This window comes from Mirounga angustirostris, unplaced genomic scaffold, assembly GCF_029215605.1.
Source record: "Mirounga angustirostris isolate CCGP_5_RB_7025 unplaced genomic scaffold, mMirAng1.0.hap1 SCAF_3, whole genome shotgun sequence".
NCBI lineage: Eukaryota > Metazoa > Chordata > Mammalia > Carnivora > Phocidae > Mirounga > Mirounga angustirostris.
Genome location: NW_026991711.1, coordinates 107,405,771 through 107,424,154, shown reverse-complemented (window position 1 = coordinate 107,424,154; position 18,384 = coordinate 107,405,771). Strand labels below are relative to the sequence as shown.

Below are 18,384 nucleotides of genomic sequence, written 5' to 3'. Positions count from 1 at the left end.
AGCTTACCAAATCCTGGCAATTTCTGAGAGATTAAAGAAGTACACATTGGCCCTGCACCATTTATAATTATTGATTGCAAATTCTTTTTTCCTTAGACAACAAAGGTCTCTAATTAAATGAAATCGATAAAACCCAGAGGATCATAGGGGAAGGGAGGGAAAAATAAAATAAGATGAAATCAGAGAGGGAGACAACCCCTAAGAGACTCTTAACTATAGGAAATAAACTGAGAGCTGCTGGAGGGGAGGTAGGTTGGGTGTGGGTAACTGGGTGATGGGCCTTAAGGAAGGCGTGTGATATAATGAGCACTGGGTGTTCTATGCACCGAAATCTATCTCTGAAACTAATAATACACTATATGTTAGCTAATTGAATTTAAATAAAACCAAATTAAAAGAAAAAAAAAACCTTAGGACTGTTTTGGAACTCCTTGATGCATTTGTTTTACTAACACTCAAATAAGGGTGTGTGTGTGTGTGTGTGTGTGTGTGTGTATGTATAACTTTAGTTTGGAATCTAAGACTGTAGGTAGGCAACCTGTCGCAAAAAAAAAATACTTTTTTAAAAGATTTTATTTATTTATTTGAGAGAGAGAGGGAAAGCACAGAAGGAGAGTGAAAGGGAGAAGCAGACTCCCCGCTGAGCAGGGAGCCTGAAGTGGGGCTCGATCCCAGGACCCTGAAATCATGATCTGAGCCAAAGGCAGATGCTTAACCAACTAAGCCACCCAGTCACCCCTCAAAAAATACTTCTAACAATTTTTTAAAAATAAATTTGACACAGCCGTAAACACTTTCAGTTTTTGGACCTTTTTTATCACCTTTTAAATCAAGAATAGGGTAGTGCACACTTGCTGGTTAATACTACCTTACAAATCTTGGCTTTCCTTTAACACAGAATGTATGTAATCTTTTTCTCTATTTCTGAAAATACAGTGATTTTAATTTATTACTCTCTCCAAGTGTTCTCTCTTAAAAACCATATTGGTATTATGGTCATTTCTTATAAGATTTTGCTTTAACATTTTCTTTTTCATTCCTTCCTTTTCTTTTCTTTTCTTTTCTTTCTTTTCTTTTCTTTTCTTTTTTTTTTTTCTTTTCTTTTCTTTTCTCTCTCTGTCTTTTTTTTTTAAGACCATAGTGGAAATTGGAGGACTAGTGGGAGGATCTTGAAAATTTTCAGAGTTCAACTAAAGTGAGATTCAAAAAATCCCTAAAATGTAATAATAGCCTTGATATCATGGGAGATGTTAAATAAATGACTATATGACTAGGGTCATTATTATACATTCCTAAAACTTAGTGAGCCTGTGTCTTTATCTTTTAAAAGCCATCCAAATTGTGATTCCATAATGCTTGATTAGCACAAATGGCATTTATTTAAAATTTTCTGTACTTACACAGACTTGGTTCCAGATATCCATCATTCCCAGTTCAGCTAAAAATGACTTTCTTGAGAATTGATTTTTTTTTCCATTTTATTATTGGTACTTTATTAAAGACAAAAAGGAGATGTGATATTTTAAAGATAGAAATGAATTTCTTCTTTCATATAAACTTCACTCTCATCTCTATAACAAGAAAAGTTAGTTGATTCCTTTATTAACTTTTTAATTTAAAAGACTGTCTCTTTTATTAAAGGGCTTAAGGAAAAATCAAAATCATCGATTTGTGGATTTTTTGGAATATAAACTCCACTCATCTGAAAGCTTTGTTATATAATTTTTATCTAGCTGTAATTCTATCCAATAGTAAAATATGTGACCAGAGCTGATAAAGATGGGTATGTCTTAGACAAGCCTAGACTAATAAGGCAATATATGAAACTTTTGAGAACTATTTTACTGCTGCTGAATCTAAAGCAACAATATTTAATGAGACTGTATGACACACCCTTTGTTTTCTTTTAACAAATTTAATATCCAAATGTAAAGACCAATTTTGGAGACAGCTTATTTTAATCTACTTCTTTATTATATTGCATCTGTGAAAGAGAAAGGAAAGTGTTTCCAACCCTGCTTAGACAACTGTTTTGAAATATAATGGAGGGCAGCAGGAAACTGGTTCATTTTATGTTTCATGTTACCAATAATTATACATGAAGAAGCAAAATCATAACTCCCAACATGACTCCAAATAGCAAATTAATCATTGAGCAGAAACTAGTAAAACATGGGCCACTCATTTTAACTGTTAAGTCATTTTCAGAGACTGATTGGGCATAGTACATCTTTATATTTTACTTGAGAAGCAATTTTTTTATTTAGTTTGATTACATTTGGGCTAGATCTACATCCTTAACTAAAAAATGATTCTTAAACGATCTTCACTGTGAGTTGGGGTTTTTTGTGTGTTTTGTTTTTCATTCTGATTGTTAAATCCTGGACCCACCTACACAGGAATCCAATTAGCACAAATTCAAAAACACTTCCCAATCAGTTGCCTTGCCATGGAGGTGTATCTGTTATTTTATTTTATTTTATTTTGTTATGTTAGTCACCATACAGTACATCATTAGTTTTTGATGTAGTGTTCCATGATTCATTGTTTGCGTATAACACCCAGTGCTCCATGCAATATGTGCCCTCATTGAATGTTCCAGTTGGGAAAGCTATTTAACTTTCAGCTGCCAAAAGTATTTTAATTTCATTATACTGTTTTTATTATGTAATACATCATATATAAAGACTAGCTATGTCACAAAAATTAGACATCTACAGCAGTGAAGACTTACTGTAGAATTCATGTGTTGTAGATCTTACTTAAGATATCTTTTATGTCAATGATATTTTTGTGAGAAGATACTGTCTAGACTCCAATCACATTATGAAATTAAAAATTAAAAAATTGAATGAGTAGAAAACCATGATTTTTTTTACCACATCTTATTTTAGCCCATTGTTATTCACTAACAGGTAACTGATGATAAAAAATAAAGACAAGCAGTCCCGGAGAAAATTAATGATTAGAGTGAAAAATTTAAGCACAACTAGAACCTTAATTAAAGAATTTGCCATTCATTCTTCCCTACTATAAACATCAATCTTTAGTCAATTTAGACTTCAGCATGCACACAGGTGGCTCACAACACCATAGTCCAATTCCAAATGGGCAAAAATGTCTTGAGTACGCTTTTTATATTCTGAGATATGTACCTTTATGAAGATACTCAAAATATAACTAATTACACTGAATTATTTTAAATAAAGGTTGGATAAATTATTTAAATGATGAATTAATTCTGTATGTACTATAAACATAAAAACTAAAATATCATGTAAAAGTATTTTAGAAAATAGCTATAGTTAAGAGACCAGTAAGTGTGGAGAGGAAGGATATTTAGGGTAGCTTTTCCTATGTGAAGTAAAGTTTTTACCACAGCTTATTAAATTCTATGTAAGCTATAAATATGTATTGCACGTAAGGAGTAATTATTTCATTATTTTTCTAATTTTTTACAGTACCATGATGTAGACTGGGTAATTTCTTTGATACTTGAAGAAAAACTATCAATCATAATTATACATTAAGAAGCAGAAACATAATTTTAATTAATTTCAACTTTATTTTTGTTGTTGTTTTTATTTTGTTGTTTATTTTTGTCCTCATGTATTGATATTGCAGGTCTGGCTGTGGATCATTTTAGTGAACGGATATACTGGGCTGACCTTGAGCTTTCTATTATTGGCAGTGTTCTGTATGATGGCTCTGATTCAGTAATCTCTGTCAGTAGCAAACAAGGTTTGTGAAGTGCTTTTGTTTCATCTTTTAATTATTATTGAGAGTGTTGAGTAATGGTACGTAAGTATAAATATGAAAGCTTCACATTCTGAATTTCCTCAAATTCTTTTTCCTTCCAACTTGTTGCTCTTACTAGAGATTATAATTTTCATTCCTACTAGAATAACGAAAGGCCAGGCCAGAATTTCCTTAGCATAGAATGAACATGGCCCATTGCTTCCCAGATTCAGAAAATATTCATTCTGTTCCTTCTGTAGATATTACATTCTGAGCTGAGCACTTCAAGTAGTCAAGATTAGTGCCTCTGAACACAAGTTTTATTTCAAATTGCAGTGATAGCAAACAGAAATGAATTACTGTATATAATAAAACATCATTGTAACAATTGTACATCCAAGTGAAAAGCAGTGTGTAAAAATAACTTACCTCTACCTCCAGTGAGTGCAGAGTCTACCTGTGCTCTTCTTCCGTGGTGCCCTTTTGTATCCCCACCTCTATGCCCATCTCCTGTTTTTTATTCTCAGTCTCTACCGTCTGTACCTCACACTTGCTTTGCCTGCAACCTCAGTTCTTTCTGCTGAATCTAATTTCTTTCCCTTCGGTATTTCCTGCCCTTCCCTACCACAACCTCTTCGTTTATTAACCACAAATTCTTTATAATATGTACTTGAAGTTTTTATATTTACATATTATAAATACTGAATATAGCTTTGCTTCTTGTTTTTTAACAGAAGCAGAGGAATTTAAAGAAAAATAATTAAAGTGAACTTTCATTGTGCCTTTACCCAATGTGTGTTTTTTGTATAATGACCCAAATGGCAAAAAAAAAATTACACATTGCTATAACAATAAAGCTAACCTGTTTCAGATTAAGTACATTGAAGAAACATATACAAGTTTTAAAAAAGCACTTTATGTTTTACAATCTCTAGATAATAACTAAACTATAAATGTCATTTTGCATGTTATACATTTCAATGTCCAGGGTTAGATTAATTATTCTTATCATAAAAATATCTTAAAATAAGTTGTTTCTTAAAATGTGAAAAACAATAGCCTCTATTATTGTTAGCCAAACTAGTCGTATGCAACATTACCATTTGCTAGTTTGTTTTCTTTATCCCATTTCTAAAAGAGACAATGGTAATGCCTTTTTTTCTGTTCTTTTTGTCATTCAGGCCATCTAATTTGATCATTAATTTGATCTAGAACACAAATTCAGAATTTTGTGAACTGCCTGTCTGTGTGCAATGGATAAATCTGGCCTGTAGCTTTCTTTTGTCTGAAAACTATGCAGCATAGTACTCTGCATACAGTAAGCCCCCAGCAAATGCTTTGTGGTGGTGCAGATGGTTAAAGTGATGATGGAAACGTTTTTTATGTTGTGAGTGATATGTTTAGTATTTCACATATTCCTACTGCAAAAAAATTAATTCTAACAACTTTACAGCTACAATTAAAAATATTATAATTCTGAAAGTTTTTTTAAACAACAGTGGTAAGACTTTCTACATGATCTTGAATAAACCTGGTTTTAAGTCCGAGCACCTATTTACATTGCAACTTTTATAACTCCACTTTTTAAAAATTCTAGGCTTGTTACATCCACATAGGATTGATGTCTTTGAAGATTATATATATGGAGCAGGATCTAAAAATGGTGTATTTCGAGTACAAAAATTTGGCCATGGTTCAGTAGAATACCTAGCTTTAAATATTGATAAAACAAAAGGTGTTTTGATATCTCATCGCTATAAACAACTAGACTGTAAGTATATTTTATATTGTTTTTGACAAAAGACAGTATTTTAAAGTATTTTAACTATTTCAATGTCTTAATGCTGTGAGTTAAGTAACTTTAATGTTGCTATTACTAGATTTTTTTATCACCAAAGTCAAGATGTAAATCATGCAAAAGTTAATTTTGCATTTGATTGTGTTTTCTTGGAATTAGAATTGACTTGGTTATAAAAAAGTCTCATTCTGTTTTTCAATAAAACCTGTGAGTCTATACATAAACCATGCAAGTATTGAAGTTCATCATTAGCCATTTTGACTCTTGTTACTGATAACAAGTAATAATCATAGCATCAACATTCCATCTTTAAAAGCAACTGAGGAGTACTGTTTTCAAGGGCTATATTTTCTCTGTTTATGATTTTTATTGTTACTTTCCCTACTAGAAAGGAATAAATTATTAATGCAATTCTCTTGAAAGATCTGCTTCAAACACAACTATCAAAAATATTGAAGAACAAAGTAAAAAAAACAATGTGACTGAAATTCTAATGATCTGTCTTTATGTATGAGTTTATGCTTCAAGAAACTTTAAGATTTATTGATAATCTTTTATGGCAAATGAAAAGAGACTTAACCTCATTTGGTGCAATTGTCTGGAAAGGTAACACTTGATATTTATCCAAATCAGTTTTGGAAACAGATTAAAACTACAGATAGTCCCCTAAGAACTTCTGGAAATCCTCTCCAAACTTTTGTTGCTCTTTACCAGTGATCTGACACATTTAGTTCCAAGGTTAATATGAGGACACACTATCATCCTCTAGTTGTGTTTGATTCTTATTCATAGTCAAATATTACCACCTTCATAAAAACTACATAAATAAATAAAACTTTGCCCTGAATATAATAGGTGTTTGAGTGGTGGTCCTAACTGAGTCAAAGCCATTCTCACAGTTACCATTTCACTACCTAGGTGCCATTTCTGTTTCATTCTAAGGACAGACTCACTAAGGAGAGTCGCGGAGCAGTTATGACTGCAGAGGATGCTAATTGGGTAGAAATTTAGACAAAAATAAATGTGGCAGACATTTACATGCACAAAAACTGTAACCTGATGGAAACCATGTTAAATCTAGTTTTTAGAAAAAAGGAGTCCTCTCTTTTGTTTGTGTCTCAAACAGACAAATTCCTACGGATTTTAAGCCTTTGTAAATACAAGGGGAAGTTGTTTCTGTCTGTTCAACAGTTCTGAAACTACCTAAAATGAGGAGTAGGTCCCCCAAAGACTTCAGTTGGCTTTACTTTTTTTACATAAACCCAAACTCTACTTCGGTATCCCAGACCAACTTTTTTACCGAAAAGAAGTCAAATGGAAGAGTGACAAAGTATATGTTTGAATAATTCCTTCTCTCTTGTGGGAAGTGTAAATCAGGATAAACTTCCTGTTAATGATGGGCGTTGGGTAAGAATTTCTCTTTACCGATAAATGGGAACGGTAACATTGAAATGAGATCTACCCAGTAGAGATTTGATATGATTTCTTTTCAGTGTTGCTAATGCATCCTTTCACCTTGTTGAATTTTATGTTTCTGAAAACTATGGTACTTACAGTCACGCACTCCTTTGTTTCCTTTTGTTTTAATCAGTGCCCAATCCATGCTTGGACTTAGTATGTGAATTCCTGTGTTTGCTGAATCCTTTTGGAGCTACGTGTGTGTGCCCAGAAGGCAAATATGTGATTAATGGTACTTGCAGTGATGACAGCCTATTAGGTAGGTAAACGTCATTATTCTGTAAACAATGAATTAATTTGTATGATAAATTTTCACACCTCTTGAAACTGAACAGAATTAGCTACACAATCGTCAATGCAGTTGCCTTGATATCACTGGTTTTTGAATGCCTGCATAAACTGTTCTCTCTGAGGATGACTTCCTAATTGATTTATTCTACATTTATTCACAGAGCTGCACTGAACATTTACTATGCATCTAAGATTAGATTAAGACCTTTGCAGTCACACACCAAATCAAGATACTTTTATATAGCTCTTTATCAGTGAAGATAATGGTATTTCTGAGGATGCCATTTCCTTACATGTTTAAACCCAACCTTAAAATCCCTTATTCATTCATCAAGTTCATAGTGAACAACTTTCTTGCACCAAATACTAGTTTCGAGACCGAGGACAAGGGGCTCCTGGGTGGCTCAGTTGGTTAAGCGGCTGCCTTCGGCTCAGGTCATGATCCCCAGGGTCCTGGGATCGAGCCCCGCATCGGGCTCCCTGCTCAGCGGAGAGCCTGCTTCTCCCTCTCTCTCTGCCTACCACTCTGCCTATTTGTACTCTCTCTCTGTCAAATAAATAAAATATTTTTTTTAAAAAAAAGAAAGAAACAGGATAAGAAACTAAGTTGTACTTTCTTCTGCATAAAATTTGATTCACAATACATACTACTAAATAAATATTTTGAGGGCTTCTGAGCAAAACATAGCAGTAATTTAGAAGCTAAGGACTAATTTAGAAACAAAACTGACAAGATTGCTTCACTCGTAGAGCTCATATTTTAGAAGCTACATAAACATTGAACAAACATTTAAAAAAGTAAAATGTTATTTCAGATGCTTATTATAAGTATTAAATAGCAGAAAGTCAAAAAATAAAATAATGAAAATCAAAAACCAAAATAGTACAATGAGAAAAGACAAAAAAGAGACATCTCTCAATTATCCAGGTAGACTGATGAGAAGTTCCCTCATAATCAAGACATTAGCCATAATGGAAAAACAAATTACTATTAAGCGAAAATAAAATCAGCACTTACTAAATTTTATGACACAGACAAAAACACAGTGCTGTAAAATCCCTTGAGGATCACAACATTTTTCCAGTGAGATACACTTAGGATCTCTTCACAGCAGGACTTTCTACCTATTGTATTTTTCTCTGTTAGAATGAACTCCTCACATGAAGACTGTGTCTTTGCCCTCAGTCAGCCTCTCCACCCCCTTATCATTTTCTCATTGTTCTCTACTGGGAGTTATAGGCAATCTGAAGACTTCTACCTTTCCAAGACTCTAGGTGTCTAAAACTATCATAACTCCTTCATTTAATATATATTCTTTAAGCATTGGATATGCAAAGCTGAAAAGTTTGCAAAGATGATATGATGAATGACATAAACACCAATAGATATTTGTGTGGATAGTGATACATGGCCCAGAAGAGACAAGAGTTAAAACCATTAGAAGAATTCAGATGATCATCCAATTAGAGAATTGATTACAATTTTCTATAGAATATGACCCTAGGACAGGGTCTGCCAAAACAGAGGGGATTCAGATTAAGTGGGAATGAGGGATCAGAACCCTGAGACAGAGGAACTGAAAAGGCGTGAAAATAAGGCATGTAAAGAAAATAGTGAGTCATTTATTTGAGTTAGTCTGTAGCACGTGTGAAACAGTGTTGTGGGTGACGAGGTTAGAAATTTCTTAACAGAGAGCTAATTGTGAATCATGATTGGTATTTGGGATGAGTCCTTTAGTGCCAGTTCTTGAAAAGGTAGCTGTCACTGGCACTAGAATGCACCCTTTCTCTTCATTGATTATCTTTCCAACCAGAGTAGCTGTGATCTCAACTGTGATGATCAAATAGAATTAAATGGATGTTTTCAAATGTTATTAGGCACATTTTTTACTAGATGCTCTGACATGTTCATGTAGGTAAGCTATGTTTGGCCACATATTCTCCTTAACCTCTCAGAAGGAGATTCTTTAAAACAAGTCTTTCCCTGTAGAAGATATGCCACATTTTTATTAGTTCCACACACACTCATAACCAGTGATCTCACAGGTGTCCCTCTGCCCCTATGTACTGTGTCTACTTATACTATTGTTTGGGTGGGAGAGACCCCTGAGAGAGAGATGAGAATTCTGCACAGAAGTATTCTACTAATGCCACCAATGTGACTTTTCCATTGACTCTGATGTTGTCAATGTTGTTTTTATGGTCAAGTTGCCTACAGTTTTTGTTGTTTTTGCATTATAACTAGACATTAATATCTCTTCTACATACTCTCCCTTTTTTCTTCTTTGCTTAGTATAAATGATTTATCTAAAACTCAGATTAATTTATCCCATAATCCCAGCAAATACACAGGAAGAAGTTGGCCTGGGGTGGATCTGAGGCAGAGTTTTGGTTTAGGCCAAGATCTATCAATTAACTAATTTGTCTGGCCCTGTCCTCCCTTAGTCTCAGTTTCTTTTTTGTAAAATTAGATTAACAATAAATATCACTACTACTTGTAATAATAATAATAAATATTTTGAAGGCTTATGAACAAGGCATAATGTAAGTATATGTATATTATTGTTTTTAATTCCCCCAAATCCCCAATAATAATATGATCATTGCCCCCGTTTTCTCGGATTAGAAAATTGAAGCAAGGCTCAATTGATTGTCTAACATTACTTAATAATGGTGGTCCCCCAAGGTGAACCTCGGCATTCTACACTCTTCACCATCCCCTAGTACACCCCAGTGCCTCTATAGTGCCCGCATCACCCATGTCCAGAGTCACTGAAAAGAGCAGAAATGACATAGATAAACTGCCTAGCACAATGCTTTGCAAAAAGTAGACACACAGCACTGTAAGATAAATCTATCATTAAGTAAGCAAGCAAATGAAATAGATTTTTTGCTATATTAATTCATCAAATTTTATAGTTTTATGTTTGAAATGAGAAAGCATTTTTTTCTAAGTGTACACTTACTGAGATCTAAAACTTTTTTTTAATTTAAATTCAATTAGCCAACATCATAATGTTCAATGATACATTAGTTGCATATAACACTCAGTGCTCATCACATCATGTGCCCTCCTTAAACTCTGTGAGAAATTTCAGTTTTACTATTTCAGATTTGACTGGAAGGCATGATTATAGAAACCTCCTAAAAGTTCATTTTTTTAATTTAAAAGAAAGTCTTATATTTTAAATAATCAGAGTGTTAAAAAATATTCACATTGGCCACTATGCATATGAGCCTTGGTAGCAGACAGTTTGGACCACCTCAGTGAGGAATATAAATAAATAGATTTCAGAATTACTGATTGGTGTAGATAAATGCCAATTGATTTTTTCCTGACATTAACATTTGATATAGCCAAGTTTTTCTGCTCTTTATAATTACTTGCCTTTCTCTAGCTGCTATTGTTAAATGATGAGACACTGAATATTTTTAATCTTCATGTAAGAAATTTGAAATTCAAATGTTACTCATTCTTGGAGAAGTATTTACCTGCTCTTTCCTATAGTTGATTATAATTGCTGGACTTGGCTTCTGGGGGTGATTTAGTTATTGGCAAAAGCAGCCTTCCTTTTCATTATAGAACTATTACAGTTAGGTTTTGAAACTCCACTTCTATTTCATCAAGCAGTGTTATATTTTAAAATTTCTGGTGCCTGATGAGGCACATTACAGAAGTGCACGTGTCCTAACATGTAGAGATTTTGAGTCTCTATGTAGTTTACATAGAACATTTACAGATGAAAATGAACTCCCCCACAATAATCTTAACTGTGATCATAATGCCTTAAATATTTATCTTCACTGTTTACATTCACAACTCCAATCAGGGATATTTTATGCTGAACGAATTAGAAATGCTTGGTTGAATTTTAAACTAAGGAAGTATATATTTCCATTCTAGATCTTTCTTGAGAATTCAACCTCTGTGTTCAACTCTTTGCTTTGCAATGAGGCAAGTCTCAGAATTGCCTGGTACTGCTGATAAATAGTCTCTATTTATGATAGTGGATGTGATATTTGAGTCATTTTTTTTTTTTTATTTGAAGTCACTGAGGCTCTTTAAAGTGCTCTTGTGATTATTGCAGTGATATATTAAAGCTTTTGCTATTTTGGGGCCAATGGATCTTGAATAAAGAATACAGGCTCTTTTGATTTTACCTTACTTTGATATAAAAGAGGCATGGCTTTAGTAGAAGGCATATTCTAGAACAGAATGCTTCTTACAATATTCTCAATCATTTGTGTTCTATTGGGCATCATATATCCTGCCCTAAGTAAAGCAGTATTTCTAATGGAGTAAGGTCATGTCAACACACATAACCTGAAAAATTATTCAAACCAATTCTTATCATAAATAAGACTCATCATATTTTTAAAAATAATTTTGCAACCCCAAGGAATAACCATCCTTTTCTTATTCTCAGCCAAAATGTATTAAGTAGACAGATTGTGCCTAAATATTTTCCATATGAAAATTTTACATATGGAAATGTTTCTGACACTGTTTTATCAACATCTTGTACCAAACCTAAGTGACTTTTAGTTTTGAGTTGTTTATACATAGTTAATAAGGATGTATATCAAAGAATGTATTTTCATTTAAATGTTTTTCTATACTGTAAGTTATATGTGTGTTTACATATATATATATATCTGGTATATATCCATATTCCATTAAATATTCCATATCTGATATATATATATATATATATATACACTATATATACACAATATATGTGTAAATCCAATATATATATACTATATATATACATACTATATATACTATATATACACTATTACATTTATCTTACATATTTCAGTTTGGTTTAATATCAAATAGTCCTAAAAATATGCTATGTTTGCTTATGTCATAAAGAAAATGTATTGATTGGAAAATATTTCATTTTTAGGAAGCTTCAGTTGGTTTTGTTATTTAATGCTTTAATAAATACAAGAAATGGTTAATAATTCTTTAAGCCTAAAGAAGAATAAAAATTAAGTATTTGTATTCCCCATTCAACAGTGGTTAAAGTTGATTTCTCTGTTTTCAGATAGTATTTATAGTATTTTGCTTCTTCCACTTTTATATCAGGGGTATTTATTTGAGAAATTTTATGAAAAAAAAGTAAATCTGAATATTTAATTTTTGTATATGTGAATTGTTCTTATTCTACCATCCAATGAATAGCCTGCTAATTTGTACATTTCTTCTTATAACCAGATGATTCATGCAAATTGACTTGTGAAAATGGAGGAAAATGCATTTTAAATGAGAAGGGTGACTTGAGGTGTCACTGTTGGCCTAGTTATTCAGGAGACAGGTGTGAAGTCAATCACTGTAGCAATTACTGCCGAAATGGAGGCACCTGTATACCATCAGCTCTGGGTAAGTGTTTGAATTTCATTGTGCATTCAAGTAATTTACATTTTTCCTTATATGTGAAAAATATAAAGAGGGTACGTAATGTTAGAAATTTAATTCCTGGTATCTTTATAAAAAATAAATTAACACAAATTAAATTTAATTATTAATTCAACATAATAGTATTTGTTCCAAGCTCAGTATATTGAAGTTCAAGTCACAAAATCTAACAATAGTAATGATCCTTATCCTGTGTTGAGTGCATACCATGTGACAGGGCTCAGTGCTTACAGGTATTCTGATGCTGGCTTAGAATGATTAAGTGAAATCAGTTTTATAAGCTTTATATGTTTGATTTATCTGTTTTTATTCTTTATTTTAATTTATTTTATTTTGACATTTCATGGTTGAGCTTTTTTTTTTTTTTTAAAGATTTTATTTATTTATTTGAGAGAGAGAGAATGAGAGAGAGAGAACACATGAGAGGGGATAGGGTCAGAGGACCAAGCAGACTCCCTGCCGAGCAGGGAGCCTGATGCGGGACTCGATCCCGGGACTCCAGGATCATGACCTGAGCCGAAGGCAGTCGCTTAACCAACTGAGCCACCCAGGCGCCCAATGGTTGAGCTTTTTAAAAAATATTTATCTAAATTCCAGTTAGTTAACATTCAGGTGTACAATATAGTGATTCAGCACCTCCATACAACACCCAGTGCTTATCACAAGTGCACTTCTTAATCCCCATCACCGATTTAACCAACCCTTCCCCACCCACCTCCCTCTGGTAACCATCAGTTTGTTCTCTATAATTAAGAGTCTGTTTCTTGGCTTGACTCTCTCTCTTTTTTTTCCTCCTTTGCTCATTTATTTTGTTTCTTAAATTCCACATACAGGATCATATGGTATTTGTCTTTCTCTGGCTGACTTATTTCACTTAGCATAATAGTCTCTGGCTCTGTCCATGTTGTAGCAAATGACAAGATTTTGTTCTTTTTTATGGCTGAGTAATATTCCATTATATTAGATATAGATATAGATATAGATATAGATATAGATATAGATATATAGATACCACAACTTCTTTGATTTGGGCTGTTTCCATAATATGACTCTTATAGATAATGCTTCTATTAACATTGGGGTGCATCTGTCCCTTTAAATTAGTATTTTGTATTCTTTGGGTAAATACCTAGTAGTTCAACTGCTGGATCATAGGGTAGTTCTATTTTTAACTTCTTGAGGAACCTCCATACTATTTTCCTGAGTGGCTGCACCAGTTTGCATCCCCCCCCAACAGTGCAAGAGGGTTCCCCTTTCTCCACATCCTCGCCAACACTTGTTTCCTGACTTGTTAATTTTAGCCATTCTGACTGGTGTGAGGTGGTATCTGTAGTTTTGATTTGCGTTTCCCTGTTGATCAGTGATGCTGAGCATCTTTTCATGTGTCTGTGGGCCATCTGTGTATATTCTTTGGAAAAATGTCTATCCATGTCTTCTGCACATTTTTTAATTGGATTAGTCTTTTTTGGATGTTGAGTTTTCTAAGTTCTTTATATATTTTGGATACTATCTCTTTCTCAGATATGTCATTTGCAAATATCTTCTCCCATTCCGTTGGTTGCCTTCTAGTTTTGTTGATTGTTTCCTTCACTGTGCAGAAGCTTTTTATTTTGATGAAGTCACAACAGTGTACTTTTGCTTTTGTTTTCCTTGTCTCAGGAGACATATCTAGAAAGAAGATGCTATGGTCAATGTCAAATAGGTTATTGCCTATGTTCTCCTCTAGGATTTTTACAGTTTCCTGTCTCACATTTAGGTCTTTAATCCATTTTGAATTTATTTTTCTGTATGGTATAAGAAAGTGGTCCAGTTTCGTTCTTTTGCATGTCCTTTTTTAATTGAACAGTTAGCCTAATGCTAAACCTCATTTGCTATTGAAAATTAAGTTAAATTTTAAAATTAAGTTAAATATAAATACACTATATCAGTACATCTGATAGCATCATAATTCCTATCTAAAATCATAACTACTTTGTGGGCATTGCAATATAGTATATAATATGCTTTGAAAATATCAGGTTACTACATGTTAAGATATACTTGGAATTCTTATTAATTTATGCAATAGCTCTGTTTGTAAAAAGTGTTTGCTACAGTGCATAAGTGAATAGTAAAATGTATTTTTCTACTTAGTGCTATTATATTTAAAATATGTTCCCACGGGAAAAATTAACCCCAATGCATAATAAAAATATAATTTGTAAATTCCAAAATTCAGTGCAAAGGACACTATGCAACTATTAAAGTGCAATTTATGCACATTTAATTCTACTACAATAAATGCAAATTTAGGGGCGCCTGGGTGGCTCAGTTGGTTAAGCAACTGCCTTCGGCTCAGGTCATGATCCTGGAGTCCCTGGATCGAGTCCCGCATCGGGCTCCCTGCTCGGCAGGGAGTCTGCTTCGTCCTCTGACCCTATCCCCTCTCATGTGTTCTCTCTCTCTCAAATAAATAAAATCTTTAAAAAAAAAAATGCAAATTTAGTGAAATGGAAAATTAATCCATATGATCTTCACATCCCTTACACGGTTAATTTCTGTCTTACTGGGAGTTCTCATTGCTTCTATTGCTTGTGCTATTCTTTGAAGTATTTAGCATAATGCTAACTGAAAGAGCCACATGAAGAAGCATTTTCAGTGGAGTTCAGAGGAACCAAACTGTTTCTGATTTGCATTCTAATAGTAAAAGCATTACTATTTCTTTGAATTTGATAATATTAAGTCTATAAATATTTTTGACTTATGATTAATTGATAATTAAGGTATTCTAGCTACTTAATAGAGTTCTGAAAACATATGCAGCAAGTTGACTGAAATAAAAAGACACTAGGTCTTACTATATATTTTCATTCTGCCTAAGAGAAGCTACTCCTTACAGTAGAGTATATTCTATCGTTGTGGGAGAAATTATAGTACTGGGACCATGCAAATAAAAACTGAATGAATGTTTGGTAAAAGGGTATGACCTGTAATTGTATTTTAGTAACACAGATACCATTTCCTTTAGGGGAGAAGCTTTTCTTACACACATGAGTCATTTAAGAATTTTATTACTTGATTGTTAATTTTCTCATTAAGATAATAAATTTTGGGGGGGTTACAACCAGATGCTTTTCTTATATTTGCCTTTAGAAATATTTAAATGGAAAAGAGTTTGGTACTCCAAACTATAAATATCTTTCCAACCTGCAGTGGATCCACAAGGACAAATCTCTATGAAACATTGAATTTTCTGCCCTGTCATGGATCCTGAACTATATGTGGATACAGCACAACTTTTAATGTTTTGTTCAAATCATTTGTCGAGATCTTGCTGTATTCTTAAAATCTGTATCGATTTTATCTTTGCACCCAGATAGATTATTAGATCTTGATTTACATAGATAACATGTTCAGAAAAAAATTATATTTCAAATTAGTAATATAAACGAGTCCTTATATGAATTTAACTTGAGATATGGCCATGTAGTTTATTGTCATAGAGCACCTAAATATTAATAATAATATCATATCCAATTAAGTCATCTACAAAGCATTTTTTACTTTTAAAAATATGGTTTTATAAAAACATTGTTTGGTTTTTATAGACTGTAAAACCTCATTATCTCCACACAAATGTTAATTTGTTAAACAAATCCCAGTGGGCAATTCATGGATTTATTCACTGTTGGTTTACGTACGTTTAAGCCTTTTGGCAAATTCCTATGTGGACACTCTATGACTAGGGTCTGGGGCAGCCTTAATTAAAATTTATAAGTTTATAACAGTTGTATAGAACTATAATAATTGAACAAAGGAAATGTCAGCAGTTAATTAAAAGCACACATCTGAGAGGCATAATTAAAATTTTGCATTGAGTGTTTCCTCATTCCTTAAGTTTTTTTTTTATAATAGAGAAAACTAAAAATAAAATATATGAACTGTATTCATATAGGAAAGTACTACAAAATGAAATAGTTTGACATTGATTATATCGACAAGGGTGCATGTAGTTCATTTCTATGACCTGCTCATAGGAGGATATTAAGATAAAGTTTGCTTTGGGCAAGATAATGGAAATGAGAGTAAGCATTGAATTATTCAATCATTCTATTATAGAAAATAGAGAATAATTGAAGAATTTTTCTCATCATGAATATAATGAGGATATTTACGTGATTAACTCTATATATTTACAATTAATCTTCACTTCTATAAATATTTATTCTCTAAAGTATGTTGATGGGGCGCCTGGGTGGCTCAGATGGTTAAGCGTCTGCCTTCGGCTCAGGTCATGATCCCAAGGTGCTGGGATCGAGTCCCACATCGGGCTCCCTGCTCCTTGGGAGCCTGCTTCTCCCTCTGCCTCTCTCTCTCTCTCTGTCTCTCATGAATAAATAAATAAAATCTTTAAAAAAAAAAGTATGTTGATACTGTTTGGTATTTCCCTTACTCTTAGAGTTCTGTTATTTAGACTTTTAATGTTCATATCAAAAAGAATCAAGGTTTTCTACACAGCTGATTTAGAGTAATAGAGCAAGAGAGTTTGTAAATTTGGGGCAATATACCCAAATACTCCCACACGTAAAGTTTGGAGTTATGCAGAAGGGAAGGCAACTTTTAATTTAGGGAGTTTGAAAGTGCACAAAAGCAGGACTGCCTAGGTAAAGGAGTGACAGTGCAATTTTTTATAGTAGATAATACATTTGTATTGAATGTCTTAAGTGAAAGTCTTTAGTGAAAATGTCTTAAGTGAAAGAAGAAAGCAGAAACTCTCACTGTAATTCTCCCTGTTACCATATCAATGGACTTCGCCAGTGAAAGGTTTTTCCCCAGAACTAAAACAGAAAGTGGCCCCTGTTAAGGAAAGGAAACAAACAAACAAACAAAAAACCGATTCTTTTCATTACTTTTCAGTGCAACAGAAAGGGCTTTTAAAATAATAAGTTGATGCTAAGACTTTTCTTTTTCGTTCATTCTGGCTCTTTCTGCCCAGGACACTGGCCCAAATATGAGGGGGGCATATATGGCTGCCATCAGATATGATCAAATATGGCTGCCCTAAAAATGTTTGCTCAAAGGCAAAACTAGGAACTTTTGGATACCCTCAAAACATCATGGGACTAATGACAAAAACGTAAATCCTGATGTCTCTTAAGTCCCATCTCTACCTAGGACATTAAGTACACAATCACCTGATTAACATCTTGATAAAGGGTGAACATGCATTCAAACTGCCCATCTTTGTTTTTCTTTCACTTTTTATTTAAATGAGAGCTGTTTTTAATTTAAATTAAGCTTGATGTCCTAGCTTCCTTAACATAGATACTGTTTATATTTAGGGAGTGCTAAAAGCTGGCTATTTGGTCCTACTGGCTTTTTGAGGATCTCAGAGAATATTTTGTTGAAAATATAAAATTATAAAAACATTAAATAGGGCACATAATTTTAACAAATAAGTGACATAGAAATACATAGCCGTGACAAATCAAGTAGAAAAAAATACAGAAAGCAAAATGAGCAAATGGCAAAAGAAAAGTCTCACACACACATGCACACAAACATACAAAAAGAGGAGAAAAGAGGAAAAAGAGGAAGGAGGATTTTGGAGAGGAGAAGTACAGCAGGAGCCCCGTCACACACCGATGAAACCAGCATCCTTCAATCACTATCAGAAGAAAATGTTCATGGTACA

General features: G+C 33.2%; 1 protein-coding gene across 1 annotated transcript in view; it reads left to right on the top strand.

Annotated features, from left to right (window-relative positions):
- LRP1B (LDL receptor related protein 1B) overlaps positions 1-18,384 on the top strand; it is a 1,839,752-nt gene that overhangs the window by 1,751,235 nt on the left and 70,133 nt on the right. Inside the window, exons 80-83 of the mRNA XM_045868938.3 lie at positions 3,625-3,741; positions 5,336-5,509; positions 7,128-7,253; positions 12,510-12,674. Of these exons, the coding sequence (XP_045724894.2) occupies positions 3,625-3,741; positions 5,336-5,509; positions 7,128-7,253; positions 12,510-12,674 (582 nt within the window). The remainder of the gene's footprint in view (positions 1-3,624; positions 3,742-5,335; positions 5,510-7,127; positions 7,254-12,509; positions 12,675-18,384) is intronic.